Source organism: Eschrichtius robustus, chromosome 2, assembly GCF_028021215.1.
Source record: "Eschrichtius robustus isolate mEscRob2 chromosome 2, mEscRob2.pri, whole genome shotgun sequence".
Taxonomy (NCBI): Eukaryota; Metazoa; Chordata; class Mammalia; order Artiodactyla; family Eschrichtiidae; genus Eschrichtius; species Eschrichtius robustus.
The window spans coordinates 32,082,828-32,101,807 of NC_090825.1; the positions used below are offsets into that span (position 1 = coordinate 32,082,828).

General features: G+C 33.6%; 1 protein-coding gene across 5 annotated transcripts in view; it reads right to left on the reverse strand.

The window, feature by feature from the left end:
- The window catches only part of RICTOR (RPTOR independent companion of MTOR complex 2), a 117,325-nt gene that overhangs the window by 29,695 nt on the left and 68,650 nt on the right, over positions 1 to 18,980 (reverse strand). For all 5 annotated transcript variants that reach the window (XM_068535263.1, XM_068535262.1, XM_068535259.1 and 2 more), the window contains exons 10-25: positions 18,322 to 18,389; positions 10,794 to 10,876; positions 9,626 to 9,713; positions 8,998 to 9,088; positions 8,819 to 8,885; positions 8,593 to 8,673; positions 6,819 to 6,919; positions 4,783 to 4,948; positions 4,384 to 4,485; positions 4,215 to 4,261; positions 2,548 to 2,683; positions 1,952 to 2,151; positions 1,540 to 1,666; positions 984 to 1,148; positions 735 to 811; positions 200 to 278 (exon numbers count right to left, since the gene is read on the reverse strand). In XM_068535263.1, coding sequence (XP_068391364.1) covers positions 200 to 278; positions 735 to 811; positions 984 to 1,148; positions 1,540 to 1,666; positions 1,952 to 2,151; positions 2,548 to 2,683; positions 4,215 to 4,261; positions 4,384 to 4,485; positions 4,783 to 4,948; positions 6,819 to 6,919; positions 8,593 to 8,673; positions 8,819 to 8,885; positions 8,998 to 9,088; positions 9,626 to 9,713; positions 10,794 to 10,876; positions 18,322 to 18,389 — 1,678 coding nt within the window. The remainder of the gene's footprint in view (positions 1 to 199; positions 279 to 734; positions 812 to 983; positions 1,149 to 1,539; positions 1,667 to 1,951; positions 2,152 to 2,547; positions 2,684 to 4,214; positions 4,262 to 4,383; positions 4,486 to 4,782; positions 4,949 to 6,818; positions 6,920 to 8,592; positions 8,674 to 8,818; positions 8,886 to 8,997; positions 9,089 to 9,625; positions 9,714 to 10,793; positions 10,877 to 18,321; positions 18,390 to 18,980) is intronic.

The window sequence follows — 18,980 nt, forward strand, 5'->3', positions numbered from 1 at the left end:
AATAACTATAGTTTAAAAAATGGATAAATATGAATACAAATAATTATACAGAATTTTAAGACTTGACTTCACATGAATGTTTAAATATTTAACTTTTTTAGTTTCAAAATACTGACGATATTTTTTAAATCCTCTAAATTCACAATCTATTTCCCAAGATAAAAAGATACAAATTGAAACTTATTCAATAGCAAGTTACCTTGTGCCACTTTTCCAATTGTTTTGCTACATAACCCCTTTCATTCAAATAGGAAAACCCTTTTGGAATGGAGAGAAATCTGTAAATTAAAACAGGCAATAGTTTAACATTGAGTCTCACAAAAAATGTTTAAGGAGCTAAAATATCTCAAACAAAATATGTTTAAGGAGGTAAAAGACTTTAAGAACAGCTCCTTCCTAAAACTAAAAGGTCAATTATTATTCATTGTAATTTCAAATACAAATAAATTTTCATAATCTTTGCAAAAACATGTGAATCCAACCACAGTAAAGAAAATGTCACGAAAAGAATGAGGACACATGGAAATGTAAAAGAAACATTAAGAAAAACAATGAAAAGACAGAGTTTCAGTATTAAAGGATGTCCAATATTCTAAAATAGGCCTCTTTCAGAAGTTAACAAGCTAAACTCTTTAGAGTGCTTCCTTTACAGATTTGAATCCAGCTTTAATACACACTGCCAGAGAGAACACAACAGAAAACATAACTATAAGAAAATTTTTCTTAAAATTTACCTCAGGAGGAGAAGCAAACCCTTGTCCCCAAGGTGAGATAAAGCTGGCTTCATCTGAATAAGAGCATGAAGATTAGCCTAAAAGAAATAATTATTAGGCAAATTAATAACTGCATGAAGATAGTAAATTCTCTATTTCTAAAACCACTATATTATATACATTATCATTTCACATAATTTTCTATCAAATTTGAATATTTTAATAAAAATTCATGTCTAAGGGTTTTATTATAAAATAATGAAACTTTACCTTGTCTTCACACGCTTCATCGAGAATATCAAGAGCTTCAGAAGAAATCGTTTTGTTTTTATCATGCAGCTGGGTCACTAGTAATTCAATTCCCCAATTATTGAAGAATTCAACATTAGCTCTCAATAATACTCTTAAATGTTTTGTTGCATACAGCCTGCAGGCCTATAAAGATAAACAAGAACATTAAAAAAAAAAAAAGAAAAAAAACACCACCCAAACTTCACTATGGACGGTCTATTCGACTTTGTTTTGGGACAGTTCTGCTACTTGAAAAGGGCAGAAAGACTGGAATTGATGGTCTAGCCCTTGATATGAATATTTTTTTAGTCCAAGTAAAGTAAAATACTTCTGTTTCGATCTAGCTGCTTCTTTCCCTTTATATAAAAATATGTGTACTGTATTGAGTTCTTTGGAGGAACTAAAATTTTAAAGTAAACTAAAATTCCATCCCATAGTCTTAGAATTTATAATTAGTTTTATGAGGCCAAAATTTATAAAATACTGAATTAACTGGTTATGAAATATACAGTTTTATTGCCTATATTATACTCACATCAGTGGCTGCCGTTAAGATTTTGGAAAGTATGACCCTAGCCAATCCATCTCTGCTATAGTCCAAGCTCGAAACAGTCAGTTTCAGCAAGTGATCTTGGTTTTTCAAGGAGCAAAGGTTAAGTAAACTAAAATAAGGATGAAAATAATGAAGGTTACTAGAAATTACTGTATTGATTCATTAATTCAACAAATATTTTTAAATTCCTAATAAACAAGCATTTCTAAAAGAAGGCACTTAATAAATATCACATTTAAAAAAAAGCATCAGAGCATCAAGACAACTCTAAATATTTTTTTGCATTTTAATAAAAACTTACCAAACACAGGTACACAGACTAAAAAGCATGCCCTTTCTGATCACATTAAAAATAGTTTAGGTATATACTGAAACAGAATTTAGGAATGCTCACCATTGAAATACACTGCATTTTTCCAGCATTTTGACTCCATGAGGGTGGCAAGAAAGTGTTCCAATAAATAAAAAGTAGTGTTGACTAAGAGTAGTCAATAAACCATTATTTTGAAGACTTCTTTCAGGTTTCATGCCAGACGAGGCATTGAGCCACTGAACAATATCCTTTACTAGGTCTTCTAAGTATCCTTGCCCATCCTAAAAGCAAATACATTATGATATTGCTAGAAAAGGACTTAGTGCCTACAATTAGAAAAATCACCTCTAATCAAGTCCAAAAAATTTAATGATAATGATGAAGTTACTAATAACAGATATCAATCACTGAGTATCTGTTCTTTTTAATCCCACTCAACACCGTGCTGCATGAGATGGTGTTATTTTCCATCTTACAAGGAGAAAACCAGGTCTTCTAGAGGCAAATTAATTGTCCAAAGTCACATAAATAGCTAGTGACTAAGTCAGGATAAAAATCTAGGTTTGGTCTCATTCTCAATGTTTCTAAATATAGCTTATGCCTATTCAGAAATAAAAGGAAGGGGGCAAATTCAGTGAAAAACATTTACTCTGGAAAATATACAAAGTGCTTATTACCTCTTCAGACTCAAGAAGAAATTCTGTAAACTGGCAACCCACAACTGTGAGCTGCTTGGACTTGGCAAAATCCAGATCCAGATTGGCATATAATTTACTGCTGGGCTTGTAAAAATAAAGTAGTCTTCGTACAAACCTACAATCAAAATAAAAAATCAGCAACAAAGTAATAAACCAAATAGTTCTTTTAGAATCTTAACCACAACTTATGATATAATAAGGTTTTGAATATGTTTTGGGTTTAAACCATTGAGCTAAATGGCAAGAAATTTAATAAACACATTTGGTACATTCCACACACAAACCAACCATAAAAAACAACAAAAAATCCCCTTCATTATAAAAAGTACCTTTGTGAAATAAGAATTTTATGGTGAGATGCCTGACAGAAATAGTGGAGAAGAAAGATGCTAGCAGGAAAACTGCAGATATAACATAGCTAGAAGATACAGTTGGAGAATATGAGGAAGCCACCTGGATATAAATTTTCATTCTTTTTTTTTTTTTTCTTTTGAAATGCACACATTTTATTTTACTATCAGTTCTTTTTTTCTTTTCAACTCTCTTTTAATCCAGAATATATAAATTTTTTTCTGTACTATACTTTATCAAGAACTTTGTCCCATGGCTCTATAAAATAATCTTATACTAGATAATTGTAAGCAAATGTTACCACACTATGATTTTATCAGTTTTTCACCATTAGGCAAAAAGTCAACCATAAAAGCTCCAGGTAAAATTTAAGCAACTGAATTTATAAAGCAATGGATGCTATTTCAATGTTATAATTTTCAACATTATGTTCTAAGCTTCCATGGAATTAAGTTCAATTTAATTTCGAGCACTACAATCCAATCTCATAAAGGTGCCAGATCCAGGAGTTGGAGAAACAAAGTTGAATGCGACTTCACCCCTGTTCTCAAGGAGTCTGAAAAGTTAGTGCTATGCTTCTTTACCCCAATGTAATTCTTATGTTCTATATATTTCTCAAAACTTAATACAGATATTAAGTTAAATATCACTGAGTAGATGAATATAATCATTTATAATGTCAATGATACGAACTTCTCAAAAACATGAAGTAAAGCCCCTCTTATCCAATGGGATCAACACTGGTGGTTGGTTAGTCTAAACTTAGAAGGAGTAAAAATGCATGGGGTACTAGAAAACAGCACAATACCCTGAAGTACTGTATATGCTATAAACATTAGCATGTTTTATGGAAGGTGTGGTTGGTTACGAGGAGTGTAAAAAGGAAGAAGAATGAATAACCCTTCAAAGTCAGATGCAAAAGAAAGTAGAATTGGAATATTTAAAATGGCCATCATTTTGAGAGGGAGACACTATGTCCTTATTATGTCATTCTCATACATTAGGGCTAAGATAAGTAGATGGCTGATATTCCTCGATTTGAGAAACTTTAATCTCAAGTATTTCATTTGTTCCAAAACTAAAACCAGAATGTAAATAACCAGAAAAAGAATTAGCTGATGCTTTTTGGTTGTAAAATACCAACTATATATAAATATATATATATGTATCTACTGAATACCAACTATTAAAATGTACGTATGTATCTTTAAAACATCAATTATTACTTTTAGTAGGTATCAGGCATAATATAATTCAAATCTAAGTGCTTTAAATGCAAAACAGTTCTTACATACCTGTGCAACTGTTCATCTTTATAGTTTCTTAGATTTACATTTGGCCACTAGAAAAACATAATACATTATATTATGTATTTATCAATTCCTAAACATATAACTATGATGAAGTACAATGAATAAGAAAATGAAAACAATCAAGCCATTACCAAGAAGTATCCTATCATACCTTAAGAATGGTCCCTATAAGATTCCAATTCCATTCAAGATTCTCTTTATGTTGAAGGACTTGGCTATCTCTAAGGTTCATTAAAAGAGTTTCCTCTGTATCCTAAAATCACCAGAAAGTAATATGAAATATTAAGACAAATTGGCCTCACATCAAAAAACTAACTTCAAATTTTAAAAACAAAATGGAAGGTTTTTCATTTAAGGAAGATTATCAAGGTTTTCTAACTTTAAAAAGTTATAAAAACACAGCTCCACTGCCTAGTCATTATAAAACTTAGAAGCCTTCTGAAAATCCATATGCATGAATAAAACTGCAAATTCAAGCATGTATGCCTACTAAAATACAGTGGTTAAGAATTAGGAAATTAAACTGAAAATTGCATCTTCACGTCAGTACCTTAAGAACAAATATATCTTTCTGAACTCGCAGATATTGATCCCGTTTCTGGTGTGTTGCAATTGCTTTCTGAATAATGTGATCTAAATGAAGGCTGTAAGGCTTAGGTCCTCGTTTCTTCATTTCATGGAAGCGTTTTAAACAGTTCAAGGCTGCACTGGCTCGCCTAATGAGAAAAAAATTAGTACAATTAATACAAGGCTAGTGTAATTTTAGGGAGATCACTTTGGTAAATTATTCTATTAAAACTTACATAAATCCATGCTAGAGACTGTTACTAAAAAGTAAATTACTTAACCAAATTTAGAACCACAAAGAAAAAAAACAAGAACACTGCTGATTTGTATGAAGAAACACTAATTATTTAGATTCAACAAAACATACTAATCTTTTCTTCTATGGTGGTGAGTACTTTTTGTATGTTAGTTTTAAGAACTCCTTCCTCAGGGTCAGAACCTAGTGACCTTACTTTCTTATTAAAGTTTTAAAACTCTGCTTTTCACATTTAAGTCCTTAATCCATATGAAATTGATTTTTGTTTATGACATGAGGTTGGATAACCAATGATTCCAGTATCAACTGAACAGTCTCTATTTTCCCCACTAATCTGCAATTGTAAATGGAATCCTTTTAAAAATTATTTTATTTTTTAAACTAATTAATTATTTATTTTGGCTGTGTTGGGTCTTCGTTGCTGTGCACGGGCGTTCTCTAGTTGAGGCTAGTGGGGGCTACTGCTTATTACGGTGCGCGGGCCTCTCACTGCTGTGGCTTCCCTTGTTGCGGAGCACGGGCTCTAAGCGCACGGGCTTCAGTAGTTGCAGCACGCGGGCTGAGATAGTTGTGGCTTCTGGGCTCTAGAGCTCAGGCTCAGTAGTCGTAGCGCACGGGCTTAGTTGCTCCGTGGCATGTGGGATCTTCCCGGACCAGGGATCGAACCCGTGTCTCCTGCATTGGCAGGTGGATTCTTAACCACTGTGCCACCAGGGAAGTCCCTAGAAATTATTTTAAATTCCCTTTTTGTGGTGCATAAAATACAGTTTTCTAGAATTTGGTAGTGATCAAGTCTCAACTTCAGAAGTTCTGGTAAATACAAATCAGATTTAAAATTTAAAAACCTTAGGATGTGCCCAGATTGGCAAGTATTTATCAGTAAAGAGCTTACCGAGCTAAAAAAATCTTTCTTAGATTATTACTGGAATTTTGAAGGTAAATTTGAATTCCTGATGAACACTAAATACCATGGCCATAATCTGACCCAGAGAGTTCAGGTCTACCAGGCTTTGGGCAGGTACGTTTTTCCATCAAGAAACTACTAAAATAAAAGTTGAATGCCACCACTACCAATGTTAGCCTGAGAGTCAGAGCTGATGGTCCCTAACGCCCTCAGTTTATACTACAACTTCAGTCTGTTAAGTAATAGTGTTTTCACTGACAGATTTAAAACGAATAAACAAAGTATTATTTATTTATAGTGAGGCCCTTATGTGTACTTTTGAATTAATAAAGCTAACTAAACTTTTGAGAAATGTATTATAACTTAACAAAAATTCCTAGTTCTGAATAGCTAATGAACTACATTTCAAAACACTACAAAAAAAAAATAATGAAGCCTAAATATATAAATTCCAACTTTCTTTTTCCAACATTTTTAACCACACATACAAAAGAATACACTGTTAGTCTCTGTGCTTTAATTTGAAATAATTCAGACATTGAAAAAGAGACTGAACTGTTGCTCAAAACATAAAACAGTCCAAAACACTCTCAATCCCAATATTTTTACTGATCTGGTAGAAAGTTTATGTCCTTGTCCAGAAACATGCTAGAAAAGGTTGATTTTACTAAACTAAAATACTCTGTAGCCTAAAATACAAATTATTTTTAAAAACTGTTAATTTTCCTCTTATCCAAAGGCTTCCCTAAATAATTCCCAGGCATAACCTATATATACTACTTTCTTATAAAGAAGATAAGGTCATCTAAGTGGGTATTAAATATACAGGCACAAGCTTTGCTAGAGCTCTGATACTTACAGTCTCTTTTCCTTAGGGATATCAAAGGATGCAGCCATATTCATTAGGGTTGGCAGGCAGTGCAAATGATGGCTATGTGAATGAGGAAGAATTGTGTTTGCCTAAAACGAACCATAATATTTTTGAAAAATAGAGTATTTTATGTTACAGATTATCCACAGATATAATGCTAAAAGGTTTTACTCATGAATTATTCATTTTCTAATATATACTTATAGCTAATTTTTATCTCATCTACTTTCAACAAGGATGAGATGTAACAAATATAAAGATACAGGCTCATATTACATTAATAAAACTCTAAATTTCATACATCCTTTATTATAACATTAAATTATAATGTTAAGTGGTACCCAATTAAACTCAATTCTTAAATAATCTAAAAGGACTATATGTCAAAACTTGGATCCAGTGTTATAATGTTATGTTAAAAGTAGCATTTAAAATGCTGGATGCAATATCATAACTGATGAGTTGACTTCTTAGGTTTAAAAACCACCTTCTCAAAACAGGTTTGTCTCATATTCCAACAGTCTCTAAATAAGAAACTTGTCTTCTGCTTTCCAAACAAAGTCCCACCACCCAATCTGCTTTCTAACAATAAAGACAAATTAATTAAATGTGGAAGCCAGAAGATGTAAGAATAACAAGCAATGAACTAACACTGCTATACTCAAAATGACTAGCTTTTATATTTCAAGGGAATCACAGAATTCTGGTGCACGGGGGAAGGGAGTGGATGAAATTTATTAAAGAGATTCCTTCATATAAAGGCAAATAATTCTAGATATTGATATCCTTACAGAAATGATATCTTAATTAAAATAAAAATAATCACACCTGAGATTCTGCAATATTACTTAATTATCTCATAGATGGACTGAAGGAAAACAGAGCAAGTGGCTAAAATAATTCACTAATAAAGACAGTTATCATTAAACTGTTTAATTCTCTTTTGCTCACTCACAAAGCCCAACTGCTATGTAGAAAAACAACCCTGGTGATGGAGGGGACCAAAAACAACTACAAAAACAAAAAATATTCTGCCAATAATAAGCCATAACATAATTTTAAAAGATTTGCCATAAGTTTACTTAACGAGTTTAAAGTGGTTCTTTTTATTTAGTGTTTATTAACTAATCAGTGACAGAAATATAAATTTCTAATTTGCAAATAATCAGAGTACCCTCACTGCTTGATCTGCTGGGAATAGAGAATGATCAGATTACTTTGCTAGCTCCTTGTTTCCAGAAGTTACTGATGTCATAAAATCATGGCCAAAAAGAAAAAAAAAAAAAAGATTCCCACCCTCCAAACCTAAACCTATAAGTTTACAGAGAAGTATGTGCTCAAATGAGGCAGTTATATTTAGATTTTTTTCCACAAAGTTTTCTAAAATTCAGGCACTGACTATTATATATCAATTCTATTTAGCTGACTGAAGTAATACCTATAGTTTTGTAATTTCATGCTTTTCAGGTAGGAAGTCATTCTAAGAGAAAGACTTCTACGACTTAAAATGTCAGCATCAAAAGTGAGTATAAAAAAGCAATATTCAGTTCTCTGTATTTTTTATATTTGTTCCATTTAAAAAACTAGCCTATATATATATAAGATACAAGGTATCGAGGGTTCTTTGTAATGCAAAGATAAACATTCAAATAAATGCAAGCTTATTTTTTTGAGATAATGCAAAGTAACATTGTTAAAATAGCCTGTTTCATAAATTAAAACATTAATAGTATGAAACATAATCAGAAGTTGTTAAACTTACCATATGTAAAAGCTCTCCTAAAAGGATGGTAGCTCTAACTGAGATATGGTCATCACTGTTTGTTATCACCTCAACCAAACCCTTTGAAAATGAGAAGAAAATATCATAGTTGCAAAACAGTATATGTGAAATACAATTATGTATCATATGTTTGTTGCTCTGAAAGAATTCTGTTAGAGAAAATAAAATAAATAAAATAGAATAAAGTAAGGTTTATAACTCTTACCTCTAAAAGCCCATTACGAATAAATGCTGAGAGTATCAGTGCCAAATAATTATCCATGAGGTCTGGCCTGGAAATAAGTACAGCACAGAAAAATTTAAATATTTTTCCATACACTACAAAATTTAACATAAAAATAGTAATTGTAATAAATCTGAACTATTTCTATATCTAAAGTCTACCTGGATCTGGCACGATGAGGAAGAATAGTTTTTGCCTCAGCTGCTACAAAGCCATCCGAAAGCCTCCAACTGTCTTGGAATCTACCTGGATCTAAAATAGTTAAATTTAGATAGTTAGAAGAAAATAATATACCAATGAAACACTTCAAATAACCATCAGCTAAGCAGGCTACAAATAATTTTCTTAAATGTTCGTTAAAAAAAAAAAAAGACTCAAGAAGGCATACAGAAAAAAACAATTTATGTAAATGAACACAGATCTAACTTCCTTCACTGAGGGACTCAGAGTCATTTGGGCTAAAATAAAATAACAAGAATCAAATAATCCAACATGAGAATCACATAAGGTTTCTTATTAAGTCCTCTCTTCCTTTCTTAGTCCATCCTTCTATTAATTTCACTGCTCATTTCAGGAGCTAGGGTGATGGAGAAGAAATTAAAATTTCTTTTTAGAAATTTATCTGAGATTTTATTTTTATATTAATTTCAGGCCACAAATATGCAGTAAGAAAAGAAAATGATATTCAATATTTAGTTCAGTATTTTTCCTTTGAGGAACTCTGCCTCCATTAGATAATCCATTTAAAAAATTATAATATATGAGTAGTGAATGCACTTCAATACTTACCTACACTGAGCAGTGCTTCTATGAACTCTTCAGTCACAACAGGTAGAGGAAGACGAAATATATCATAAAGCACTTCAAGGAGACCTCGCTGCAAGTACAAATAAATACACTTTCTTTGTTTTATGGAATAAATCTTTGTCTACAATTTTTTAAATGTCCTATTCACAGATTAAAAAATTGATAAAAACAGAACTACTGTATTTTAGAAACCTACCATTATCAGGCCTATATTAGAGAAGAGATAACTACTGAATGCTTACTACATATACATGATGTAATCTTGTCAATAAATCTTTTATTATCCCCACTGTACACATGAAGAAATATATTTAAAGGTTAAAAATAATTTGCCCAAGGTCATGGAGCTATAAATAATAAAACCAGCAGTCAAACCTCAGTCGGCCAGACTCAAAGGACCACGTTCTTTCACCATTTACTGAGTAAGAAGTCAACTGAATTGGAACCTTTCCATCTATAATTACATCCTTCCATGGTCTAAATGCTTTTATTTTTAGTTCACATTTTAAGCAAGGCACCTCTAGGTAATATTTACTACTAATAATAAGAAACAAGGGGGCAAATTTTGTCCCTCTGAACAAAATTAAAACAAAAACATTGAAGAGGAAAAGGAAGAAGCACATGAAGAGTTAATTTTTTTTCCTCTAATTTCAATTTGTTTTAGCTGTTTAATACAATTCCTATACACTAATAACTTAGGACTATGTCTAATAAATAAGTATATAAATACCCCAATTTTAATCAGAACCACTACTCATAACATATAAAAACACAAGTTAGAAGGCATAAGTTGCATAAATACTATATTTACTTTTTAAGTATATTTTTCTGTATTGCTTGAACCTTTTACAATGAGAATGCCCCTGTGTACTGTTTGCACTTTTTATTGAATAAAAGCATAATTAATTTCACATTTTTAATCTAATTTTAATACAGCCATAGTTCCTAACAACAGCAGTGTTTCAAATGATTCATATTATATTCTTAGGGTTCAACTAAGCAGTAAATATTTATTCATGTATTTTTAAAATGCTCTGTGATACAGATTAACAATTCATGAGGAAAATGCATTACCTGAAATAAATTTTTTCCAATTAATTTCCTCCACTAAAACTCCACGAATGAAACAATCAGAATAACTTTTACCTACCCTTATTTCCATATTTGGAATGCAAAGTACTCCAATTAGGGACTGAATCCCAGAGTTTCCAGGCTTACATAAATTAATAATACCTAAAAAAGATAAAAAGAAAAAAAACTAACTGATCTGAATTTCAAAAAAATTTTCTATAGTAATGTATCCATAATACAAAACGTGACATTTTTCCAAGCTGAATTACACTATTACTTTATCATAATTGATAGTGTATTTCAAACATTCTCTGAACTTCCCAATTAGAGATTATCAATAATTTTATCCTTTACATTACTTCTTCTATTTGTTTCATACCCAAAAAGGTTTCATGAATCTGACTGCCTATTATTCCCATTTGCTGATGAGTGATTCTCAGGGATATTGGAGAGAATAAGACAATGTCTTGCTTATTTAACACTTTCTCAACCTAAATTGATAAACTTTGCTTGGCATTTTGCCTTTTAAAAGTTTAAGTCTAAAACTTAACGAATGCACAGAAGAGTATAACCAACAGACTTCAAATAAACTGCATGGATCAAAATATTAAGTGAGAGAATGTACTCAAACAATTTTAAACATATTAACACCATGTCACAGAAGAAGATATGTATCAGTAAGTAGCCAATAAACACATACAAGAGTGTTCAATATCATTAGTCACTGGGGAAATACAAATTACAGTCATAATAAGATACTGTCACGCACCCAATAGAGTGGCTGAAATTAAAAACTGATAACACCAGATGCTGGCAAGGATGTAGAGCAACTGGAACTCACATACCTACATGATAGGAGTATACAACAGTGCTTCAGTATTTTGAGAAAAAGTCTTGCAGTTTCTCATAAAACTAAACATATATCGGGACTTCCCTGGTGGTGCAGTGGTTAAGAATCCGCCTGCCAATGCAGGGGACAGGGGTTCGAGCTCTGGTATGGGAAGATCCCACATGCCGTGGATCAACTAAGCCCGTGCGCCGCAACTACTGAGCCTGTGTTCTAAAGCCCACGAGAGCCACAACTACTGAGCCCGCGTGCCACAACTACTGAAGCCCACGCACCCTAGAACCTACGTCACAACTACTGAGCCCACGCACCACAACTACTGAAGCCTGAGCACTGCAACTACTAAGTCCGTGTGCTGCAACTAATGAAGACCATGCACCTAGGGCCCGTGCCCTGCAACAAGAGAAGCCACTGCAATGAGAAGCCCGCGCACTGCAAAGAAGAGTAGCCCCTGCTCGCCACAACTAGAGAAAGCCCACGTGCAGCAACGAAGACCCAACACAGCCAAAAAAAAAAAACCATATATCCACCCTGTGACTCAGCAGTTCTATTTGGTATTTACCCAAAAGGAAAGAAAGCTTATATCTGAAAAAAATTTTTACAATGCTGCTCATAGTAGCTCTATTTAGAATGGTCAAAACTGGAAACAGGTCAGGTATTCACTAACAGGAGGAAGGCTAAAAACACAGTGATATATTTACCCCGTGGAATACTACTCAGCAATAAAAAGGAACATATTACTGATATATACAACATGAATCAGTAGCATTTGCTGAGTGAAATCAGAATCATTAAGTTGAGTGAAAAAAGCCTACACACAAAAGTATACATATACTATGATTCCACTTAAATGAAGTTTCAGAACAGGCAAAAATGATTTGTGATAAAAAATAAACAGAGTAGTGGTTGCTTCTTACAGGAGTGGGGTCAGGGATTAACTAGGAAGGGACATGAGAGAACTTTCTGCGATGATGGTAATGTTCTATATCCTAAAAAGAGTTTGGATACACAGGTATAAGCATTTGTCAAAACTCATCAAATGGCAGACTCAAGATTTGTGCATTTCACTGTAAGGGGTAAATTTTACCTCAATCCCCCCCCCCCCAAAAAAAACCCTCAGAAACAAACAAAAATAACCAAATAAGAACCCTAAACAAATACTGAGCTTTAGGTAATAATGTGCATGCTGAAGTGTTTAGGAATCAGGAGCACTTAATTTTGCAACTTCTTTAAAATGCATTAGAATAACATGAGGACTGATGAATTCTCAGAGGACTAGGCAGATGGGTAGATATGTAATAAAGCAAATAGAGCAAAATCTAAGTGGTAGGAGTATATGGTGTTCACTGTATAATTTTTCTGCATAGTTGAAATTTTTGATAAAATGTTAGGGAAAACATTTTTAAAAAGTAAAGGAAAACATTTTTAAAAAGTCATATAGGATTCTGAAGTTCCCTGTTACTTCTAGCTAAGCACATATATTTATATTTATGAATAATATGTATCTTCTCTTTGCACTTTGGTTCAAAATTCAAATTAAAACATAATAGACAGACTTACTTAAAATACCAAAAGAGTGTTTCTCAAACTTTGATGTCTGACAGTAATTTGAGAGATTATAGATTAAGATACAATGATCTGCAATCATAGTCTGCACTAATAGGGAAAACAGGCTATTGCAACTCAAGAAGAAACTGTGTTCTAAAAGTTCATTTTTCAGTCAGTTTTTTTGGATTTTGAAATATATGATAGAAATAACATTACAAACATACAAAAGCTCATTTAACCCATACACAGTATCACAGAATCTAATACTATGTAGGAAATTATTTCTGTGAGAAAATGTTTTCAGAATTCTAACTTGAATAATATTCCAGTTCTTACTTCAATAGAAGGGAAGAACACTCCGACCTTTTAAGTTTCTAATGATGGATCAGTGCATTAAAGGACTCTAGGACAAACTGAAGCACAGTAGAAAAACGTTTAAGAGAAACAAGAGACTGGCAGAGGTTAGAGGTACAGTGACTGGAGAGCAGAGTCTACGGTAGAGAGAATGAGAAGACAGTAGCTAGGCTGTACTGGTGGTTAGAGTTGGATAGAATTCATTCTTGGGGGGACGAAAGAAACCACTCTAATGGCAAGGAAGCTGAAGAATGGTGAAGGACGGTAGCTGTAGCTACAGAAAATAAAGTTTTAAGTGATTTCTGAGGCAAGGGCACTGACAGTTAACCTTGGCAGGAGGACTGTGTTGGTTTTCTATGTTGAAAGAGTGTGTGGAGGCTAGTAAAGTATAAAAAACGATGTGTGATGGTTGAGCCCTCATAGAATCCTAGGTTGTCCATGAGGATAAGGGGAAATAGGCAGTCATGAGGTATAGCAAGGTTGGGATTTTTACCAAAATGTGAGAGGCCAGAGGAAGTCCTTGTACATATATTGGCTAGGGGCCAAGTCTATGGCTGGGATAGTCATTTTTATGGAAAAGATGTTAGCTGGTTACTTAAGTATACAGAAATGTTCAAGTAAATTTTCCTGTTCTATTTATTGCTATACTCCTTTGTATGCTATCCCTTAAATTATTCTGCAAAGTCAAGGAGGAAGAGGTTGGCTCCCCTGGTGGCGAAGTGGTTAAGAATCCACCTGCCAATGCAGGGGACATGGGTTCGAGCCCTGGTCTGGGAAGATCCCACATACCGCGTAGCAACTAAGCCCATGTGCCACAACTACTGAGCCTGCGCTCTACAGCCCGCAAGCCACAACTACTGAGCTCACGTGCCACAACTACTGAGGCCTGTGTGCCTAGAGCCCGTGCTCTACAACAAGAGAAGCCACCGCAATGAGAAGCCCGTGCACTGCAACAAGGAGTAGCCCCTGCTCACCACAACTAGAGAAAACCTGCATGCAGCAACGAAGAAAACGCAGCCAAAAATTAGATAAATAAATAAATTTAAAAAAAAAAAGAAGGAAGAGGTAATCATTAAAACAAAATAACACATTTAGTGGTGGTATTATTTTAAGAAAAATGTTTGCTTTTTATTCCATGGAAAGGTAAAACACATATAATCCCTATTCTCAAGGAATACTGGACTACTAGGCAATAGAAATAAAAGCAAAAATACGGTTTTCTCTGGGTATATGCCCAGGAGTGGGACTGCTGGGTCATATGGTAGTTCTATTTTTAGTTTTTTAAGGAACCTCCATACCATTCTCCACAGTGGCTGTACCAATTTACATTCCCATCAACAGTGCAAGAGGGTTCCCTTTTCTCCACACCCTCTCCAGCATTTATTATTTGTAGACTTTTTAATGAGGGCTACTCTGATCGGTGTGAGGTGATACCTCATTGTAGTTTTGATTTGCATTTCTCCAATAATTAGTGATGTTGAGCATCTTTTCATGTGCTTTTTGGCCATCTGTATGTCTTCTTTGGGGAAATGTCTATATAGATCTTCCACCCATTTTTTGATTGGGTTATCTGGTTTTCTGATACTGAACTGCATGAGCTGTTTATATATTTTGGAGATTAATCCCTTGTCGGTTGCTTCATTTGCAAATATTTTCCCCCATTCTGAGGGCTGTCTTTTCATTTTGTTTATGGTTTCCTTTGCTGTGCAAACACTTTTAATTAGATCGCATTTATTTTTGTTTTTATTTTCATTACTCTAGGAGGTGGATCAAAAAAGATCTTGCTGTGATTTATGTCAAAAAGAGTGTTCTGCCTATGTTTTCCTCTAAGAGTTTTATAGTGTCCAGCATTACATTTAAGTCTTTAATCCATTTGGAGTTTATTTTTGTGTATGGTGTTAGGGAGTGTTCTAATTTCATTCTTTTACATGTAGCTGTCCAGCATGGGAAACCAGCACCACTTATTGAAGAGACTATTGCCTCCTTTGTCATAGATTAATTGACCATAGGTGAGTGGGTTTATTTCTGGGCTTTCTGTCCTGTTCCACTGACCTATATTTCTGTTTTTATGCCAGTCCCATACTGTTTTGATGACTGTAGCTTTGTAGTATAGTCTGAAGTCAGGGAGCCTGATTCCTCCAGCTCCGTTTTTCTTTCTCAAGATTGCTTTGGCTATTCGGGTCTTTTATGTTTTCATACAGATTTTGTGTTCTAGTTACGTGAAAAATGCCATTGGTAATTTGATAGGGATTGCACTGAATCTGTAGATTGCTTTGGGGAGTATAGGCATTTTCACAATACTGATTCTTCCAATCCAAGAACATGGTGTATCTTCCCATCTGTTTGTGTCGTCTTTGATTTCTTTCATCAATATCTTACAGTTTTCTGAGTACAGGTCTTTTGCCTCTTTTAGGTAGGTTTATTCTTAGGTATTTTATTCTTTATGTTGCGATGGTAAATGGGATTGTTTCCTTAATTTCTCTTTCTGATCTTTCATTGTTAGTGTAAAGGAATGCACCCCAATGTTCACTGCAGCACTATTTCCAATAGCCAGAACATGGAAGCAACCTAAACGTCCAACAACAGAGGAATGGATAAAGAAAACATGGTACATATATACAGTGGAACATTACCGGCAATAAAAAAAGAACAAAGTAATGCCATTTGCAGCAACAGGGATGAATCCAGAGATTATCATACTGAGTGAAGTAAGTCAGACACAGAAAGACAAATATATGATATCGCTTATATGTGGCATCTAGGAAAAAAAGGGGGGGTACAAATGAACTTACTTAAAAACAGAAGTAGAGTCATGGATGTAGAAAACAAACTTACGGTTACAAGGGGATAAGAGTGGGGGAGGGATAAACTGGGAGACTGGGACTGACATATACATACAACTATATATAAAATAGATAACTAATAATAACCTGCTGTATAGCACAGGGAATTCTACTCAATACTCTGTAATGGCCTACATGGGAAAAGAATCTTAAAAAAAAAAAAAAAGTGGATATATGTACAACCGATTCACTTCGCTGTACACCTGAAACTAACGCAATACTGTAAATCAACTCTACTCCAATAAAAATTTTTAAAAAAGAAAAAAAAGAAAAGCAAAAATAAACAAATGGGACCTAATGAAACTTATAAGCTTTTGCACAGCAAAGGAAACCATAAACAAAATGAAAAGACAACCTATGGAGTGGAAGAAAATATTTGCAAATGAGGCAACTGACAAGGGATTAATTTCCAAAATATACAAACAGTTCACACAACTCCATAACAAAAAAAAACAAGCAACCCAATCAAAAAATGGACAGAAGACCTAAATAGACATTTCTCCCAAGAAGACATACAGATGGCCAATAGGCACATGAAAAGATGCTCAACATCACTAATTATTAGAGAGATGCAAACCAAAACTACAATGAGGTATCACCCCACACCAGTCAGAATGGCCATCATTAAAAAGTCTACAAATAATAAATGCTGGAGAGGTTGTGGAGAAATAGGAACCCTCCTACACTGTTGGTGGGAATGTAAATTGGTGTAGCCATTATGGAAAACAGTATGGAGGTTTCTTTAAAAAGTAAAAATAGAGTTACCACATGATCCTGCAATCCCATTCCTGGGCATATAACCAGAGAAAACTGTAATTTGAAAAGATACATGCAGACTGTCCTACAGAGTGAAGTAAGTCAGAAAGAGAAAAACAAATATTGTATATTAACGCATATATGTGGAATCTAGAAAAATGGTACAGATGAACTGGTTTGCAACGCAGAAATAGAGACACAGATGTAGAGAACCAACATATGGACACCAAGGGGAGGAAAGCGGGGTGGGGGGGGATGAATTGGGAGAGGGACTGACATATATACACTAATATGTATAAAATAGATAACTAATAAGAACCTGCTATATAAAAAAATAAAATAAAATTCAAAAAAAAGCAAACATGAAAATAAATAAATAAATTTAAATAAATAAATAAATAAAAGATACATGCACCCCAATGTTCACTGCAGCACTATTTACAATAGCCAAGACATGGAAGCAATCTAAATGTCCATCGACAGATGAATGGATAAAGATGTGAGATACACACACACACACACACACACACACACACACACACAATGAAATATTACTTGGCCATAAAAAAGAATGAAATAATGCCATATGCAGCAACATGGATGGACCTAGAGATTATCATCATACTAAGTGAAGTTAAGTCAGACAGAGAAAGACAAATACCATACGATATCACTTATATGTGGAATCTAAAATATGATACAAATGGACTTATTTGTGAAACAGAAACAGAATCACAGACAGGGAAAACAAACTTATGGTTATCAAAGGGGAAAGGGAGTGGGGGAGCGATAAATTAGGAGTTTGGGATTTACAGATACACACTACTATATATAAAATAAACAACAAGGTCCTACTGTATAGTACAGTGAACTATATTCAACATCTTGTAATAAACCATAATGAAAAAGAATGTAATTTGGGACTACTAATGGCCTATCTTGCTTATTTGGTATTTATGACATTCTACATTATATTTTTAGGAACAAACTTTAGTTACATATTCAACTAACACTCTTAAAAATTTTTTTTGGTATAGATCTTGTTTAATTTTATTTTAATGCCCAGGTTATCATTAGCACATTGATTTACAAATGGTCAATTTTAAGACTTGTGTACAAACCCCTCTTGGTTCTAACAATAACATATAAAGAAAGATTAGGTTAACATCTAAAGCAGATGCTACAATAATAATTTAACATTTGAAAAAATAGCCAAGCTTTTCTTATTGGATGTTATAAAGCAGCACAGAGGAACTTACCTGCCCATGACCGGAATGTTGCTATGATTCCCATTTTACTTGCTAGAAACCTTGCTTCTCTGTCTTCTCTGTTCGGTGAGGTGGGGGGGAGGGGGTGGGGGTGGGGTCAAAGAAATTAAATGTTAAAATAAAAAGTGAGTTTTTCCTACCACTGTATCAGAATAAGAGCTATCATTACTTAACATTTAAATATTTACATAGGAAATTCAACAATATATTAAAAGAAAATAAAGATCAGATCTACCTCAAAGCAAATTACCCAATTATGTACTGATCACGCCTCCCCCCATTTAAAATTCACAACATCTTTTAAAACAAATTATAAATTCTGCTTTCCCACTGAGTTCTACTTTTCCTGCTCTTTCTGAAAACTATTCTTAGGTAGCTCATTAACACCTTTAATTGAGCATTAGAGACAACACCAGCCTGCTTCATAAGCATCTCTGTCAAAAGACTGCCCCTTAGCAAAGAAAATTACCACATAAACTTCTTACTTTTACCACATGTATTCTCTTTACTTCAAAAATCTTGTCCCAAATTTATTTGAGCATTTCTACCAAGCAAGCTCAACAACTCAGATATTCACCGAGATATTATTAAATAACTAGATATTATTATTGATCCATTTCTAAGCTCATTCAGGTTGTTGGCAGAATTCA